The sequence below is a fragment of the Tursiops truncatus genome, chromosome 15, assembly GCF_011762595.2.
Source record: "Tursiops truncatus isolate mTurTru1 chromosome 15, mTurTru1.mat.Y, whole genome shotgun sequence".
Classification (NCBI taxonomy): domain Eukaryota; kingdom Metazoa; phylum Chordata; class Mammalia; order Artiodactyla; family Delphinidae; genus Tursiops; species Tursiops truncatus.
Window position 1 is genome coordinate 70,111,129 of NC_047048.1, and position 5,440 is coordinate 70,116,568.

Consider the following 5,440-nt stretch of genomic DNA (forward strand, 5'->3'; position numbering starts at 1 on the left):
AATCCTCAAACATGAGATTGGAAAGTTCGCCCGCTACCCAGGGCTGCGGGGCCTACCTTTCCCCAGCCCATTCAGCTCTGATTCAATCACTGGCACCCAGCCCAGCACTGGCTTGCTGTGGTCACTGTCACCGCTCGCTAACAAGTGTTTTTTTAATTTATTTATTTTTGGCCGCCCTGTGTCTTCGTTGCCACGTGCCAGTTTTTCTCTTGTTGCAGCGAGCTGGGGCTACTCTTCGTTGCGGTGCGCGGGCTTCTCATTGCGGTGGCTTCTCTTGTTGCGGAGCACCACCTCTAGGCGCGCGGGCTTCAGTAGTTGTGGCTCGCGGGCTCTAGAGCACAGGCTCAGTAGTTGTGGCTTACGGGCTTAGTTGTTCCGCGGCATGTGGGATCTTACCAGACCAGGGCTCGAGCCCGTGTCACCTGCATCGGCAGGCGGATTCTCAACCACCGCGCCACCAGGGAAGCACTCAGCAAAACTAAGAAATTCACATCAGTAGAATGCTGTTAACTAAACTACAGGCTTTATTTGTATTTCACCAAGTTTTCCACTAATATCTTTTTCTGTTCCAGAATCCAACCCAGGATACCACATTGCATTCAGTATATATATATATATATATATATACACATACACTATATACATGCATATATAGTTTATCTTACTATCTCTCTTATTTTTATGTAAATTTGAAATCTTCTATAATATATATTTAAAATATATATTGCATATAAATATATATTTATATATTTAAACCTCTTAATTAAAAATATAATATATAATATACATTTGTAATAATATATAATATACATTTGTACATAATATATAATATAATATATATATGCTTAAATTTTTAAAAATTGAAGTATAGTTGATTTACAATATTGTGTTAGCTTCTGGTATACCGCAAAGTGATTCAGTTTTTTATATATATATATATATATATATATTCTTTTTCATATTCTTTTCCATTATAGTTTATTATAAGATATTGAATATAGTTCCCTGTGCTATACAGTAGGACCTTGCTGTTTATCTATTTTATGTATAATAATTTGTATCTGCCAATCCCAAACTCTGAATTTATCCCTCCCCCAATATATATTTTTATAATATATCTAATATATTTTATATATTAGATATAATAGTAAATATATTATAAAAATATATTAAAATATATTTTAAAACTATTTTTATTATGGAAGATTTCAAATTTATATATGTATTTTTAAAACTTTTTATTAAAATAGATAATATATGTAATTTATATAAAATATATAATATTGTATGATATATCTTTATATTAAAATATATTGTAAATATATTAAAATATATTTTAAACTATTTTTATTATGTAAGATTTCAAATTTATATAAAAATAGAGAATAGTAAAATGGTAAAATAAACACATTTATATAAAAGTAGAGAGAATGTAAAATTTATTCTTTACTCAGCTCCAACAATAACTAACTCATGACCAATTTGTTTTATTCATTCCCCAAACCAAATTACTCTTTTTTTCCTGGTCTTGTTTTTTTTTTTTGTTTGTTTGCGGTACGCGGGCCTCTCACTGTTGTGGCCTCTCCCGTTGCGGAGCACAGGCTCCGGACGCACAGGCTCAGTGGTCATGGCTCACGGGCCCAGCCGCTCCGCGGCACGTGGAATCTTCCCGGACCGGGGCACGAACCCATGTTCCCTGCATCAGCAGGCGGACTCTCAACCACTGCGCCACCAGGGAAGCCCTCCTGGTCTTGGTGACCTATAGTTTGCAGCTATATGCCCTACACACCACTTTCTTATTTCACCTACTTCCTATGTGGCAATTCTCTAGTCCAAGCATTTTATTAACCATGGAATTTCAAGGGCCAACACCCAGAACTTCTCCTTTTTTCCAAGAAGAAATCTTTATGTAACACTTTGTAGAAACAGTTGAAGGGGCCAGGGGTGACAAAGTTATGAGTACTTAAAAAAAACTTAGCAGTTAAGACTTCCTTCTGAAAAATTTCAAAAGATTTAAGTCTTTTGCTGTTTTAGAAAAAATGTGTATTTTAATTTTTTGACCAGATGATGCATTCAAGTGTGTTCATATATAAAAGTTACTATAGGTAAAAACTCTCTCTTCCCTGTCCTGCAATCACCTAGTTGTCTTCCCTGGGGCAGCTGACGTTAGGGAAGAGGGCAGCACATATTTTCTGTAAGGGATCAGACAGTGAACATTTCAGGCTTTGTGGGAAGACCCCTGTACTAATGTACCCTTGAAGAGAAATTCTATGCAAGTACAAGCACATCCTTATACAGTCCTCTTCCACAAATCTACAAAAACAGTGACATGGACTTGGCTTTGATCAGTTGCAGTAGGGCTTGGCATACAACAGACCACAGGCCAAATCCAGCCCATCACCGGTTTCTGTAAACAGTTCTCTTCGTGGTCTACATATTTCCTGTGGCTGCTGTCATGTTACCAAGGCAGAGCTGAATAGTTGTGACAGAGACCATATGACTCGCAAAGCCTGAAATATTTACTCTCTGGCCTTTTATAGAAAAAGTGTGCTCGTCTCTGAGTTAAACAACATGTCTTAGCCTTTCCACGTCTTACGAAAGAGTGTCCTCGCTCTTTTTTCACGGCAGCATACTATTTCATCACCTGGCGGCACCATAATTTATTTCATCAAATACTCCCAACGGATATTTAGATCAGTTCGGACCTTTTGCTGCTACACATGATGCTGCCATGAATACCCTTGTTCTTACCTCATTGTCCACATGTGTGAATATATTACAGGATGAAAACCCAGAAGTAGAATTACTCCATCACGTTGATAATTTTTATGGCTATTGCCAAATTGCCCTCCAGCGAAGTTTACCAACTTACGTTCTCTTACCAATGTTATGAAAGTGCCCATTTTGTCCCATTTTTGTCAGCAGAGTGTTATTAAACCTATCTGTTAGGTAAAAAGGAGCATCCCACTGTAGTTGACTTTGTATGCCTTTTATTCTGGTGAGTTGCATCTCCTTTCATGCATTTAAGACGCCTGCATCTCCTTTCTGCGGCTGGCGGTTTACTCTCCTGGTCTGATGATCTTCTGGCGGGGGGGTCAGGGATGGGGTGTGGTCCTCTCTCTCTGACTCTCTTGCGTCGATTTCACAAGTAAGCTTTTGGGGAACAAAAGTCTTAAGGACAAACATGGGGTGGGAATTCGTGCTATCTACATTCCAGACATCAGAGTTGGGGAGCCAGCGGGACACTGGAGGGGTGTTTCCGTTCTGCTCTGAACTCGGAAGGCTGAACTTCAGAGGGCTCAAGCTGTCCTCTTCCTCCACTGTGCTTCTGTTGACACAGGCAGCCTCATGCTCCTCCAGCTTTTTGATGGGGAACACGTGGCAGGCGTTGTATTTGCAGCTGGCCATCTTTTTAGCTTTTTTGGGGTTCTTTCTCCTGCATGATGCCAGGTGGTATTGAAATCTTCTGAGTGGGATTCGGTGTTGAGGGTTGTAAGGGCAAATTTGTAAGGCTTCTGGCTCCATGGGAAATAGTTCTTGAAGCAGAGGAGTCCGATGCCCGGAGTCAGAATGAAACGTCCTTCGTGGAAAAGCCCTTTGGTAAGAAAGACGGAGCAGTCCTCTGCCAGCGTTGGCCCTTGGAGCTCTGTTGGCGCATGTCAGAACAACCTGTGCTCCCTGCTCTTTGAGACCACGAGCGGTGGGTTGAAGAAGGACAAGGGGCTATTAGGAGCAGCTGCACAGAGAGCAGACAGTCATCAAATGGCACATGAGACAGAAGAACCACACAAAACAGATGCAAGAGCCCAAACCACAGCAGCCCCTCAGGCAGGTGAAGAAGGTATGTGGCAGCCCGCCCTTGCCTCTGACTCAAACTATGTGATGTCTCGGGGCAGTCACGGACAGTCACAATGGGCAGCGTGTGTCATCAGAAAGAGGCTGCTTGTTGCCCATCGCTTTCAAGGGACAAGGTGGGCTTGGGGGAAGCTGCCATTCAAAACTGTTGTCTTTTTCTTAAATTGAAGTATAGTTGATTTATAATATTGTGTTAGTTTCTGGTGTACAGCAAAGTGATTCAGATATATATATATCTGAATATATATATATATTCTTTTCCATTATGGTTTATTACAGGATATTGAATATAGTTCTCTGTGCTATACAGTGAGACCTTGTTGTTTATCTATTTTATATATAATAATTTGTATCTGCTAATCCCAAACTCCTAATTTATTATTTACCTGTCTTTAAACCTACATGTTTAATATAATTTCTGATATATTTGGGTTTAAACCTACCATCTTATTTTGTGCTCCCTAGCCTACTCTTTGGTTCATTTTTTTTCTCCTTTCTTCCCTTATTTTAAATAGACGTTAAAAAAAACCTTCCCATTTCTTTCACTATTTTGTAAGTTATGCATTGTAGAACTAATCGTTTCGTGGTTACTCTACAATGAAAACATTTATAGATAACTTATCAAGGCTTAAAGTTGATAAGTATTCCCTTCTTCCTGGATAATACAGGGCTTTTCCTTCATTTGCTTCCCTCCTGACTAATTATGTTATGTTCCCTGTATTTCAGCCTAATTTTAAAGGAAGCGTCACAAGATGATATTGCTGGTTTGTTTACACTTGTGCTCACATTTACTTCTATCTGCTTTTGCATCTCAGACTCACCACGTGGGATCACTTTGTTTCTGCTCAAAGTTTTCTTTTTTAAGAATTTCCTCTTGACAAACACTTTCGATTTCGTTTGTCTGAAAGTGTATTTATTTCACCCTCCTTCTCGAAGTTATTTTTGCTGAGAGTAGTTGTGCTATTTTCTTTCTTCATGTTGAAGCAGAGCCCAGTTTCTTTCTAACTTCTATCCTGTGGTTAAGAATTCAGAATCCCATGGTTACCTCACTTTTTTTGAAGTGAATCTATGTCTTTTCATAGGTCTGTTTCAAAGAACTTTTCTTTATCTTTGGTTTTCCTACAGTTTCACTACGATGTCGACCTGTGGATTTCTTTTTATTTATTCTTTCCTTTTATTTGTTGGTTGGACCTCAGGAATCTATGGATTAGTGTCTTTCATTTGTTTTGGAAAATGGTCAGGCATTGTCTCTTCAATTATCACCTCTACCTTATTCTTTTACTTCCACTGAAATGATAAATGCTCATTCTACTGACATTTCATTGTCCAAAGTGAGTTTCATGGCCACACCTAACTTCAGGGGTTGAGGAACTACAGGCCTGTCATATGCACAGAAGGAGGCGAATAGGAACTTTGACAAGAGTCCTAAGAATGTCCCCGTTCTGTTCTTTTTGTCACCAGTATTTTTTTCACTTTTCTCCACACATACAGAGCATGCCTTCTCCCCAAGAGAGAAAACCCAAAATCCTAGCTCAGACTTGGTGAAAAACGCTCAACCAGTGCTCACTGGGGGCTTCCTGGGTTC

General features: G+C 39.3%; 1 protein-coding gene across 1 annotated transcript; it reads right to left on the minus strand.

Moving 5' to 3' along the window:
• Positions 1-3,059: 3,059 nt before the first annotated feature.
• On the minus strand, positions 3,060-3,616 carry GTSF1L (gametocyte specific factor 1 like). The gene is given in 2 exon segments (XM_004332340.4): positions 3,060-3,113; positions 3,115-3,616. Coding segments are annotated over 2 exon segments (465 nt in total). The 5' UTR covers positions 3,526-3,616.
• Positions 3,617-5,440: the final 1,824 nt, after the last annotated feature.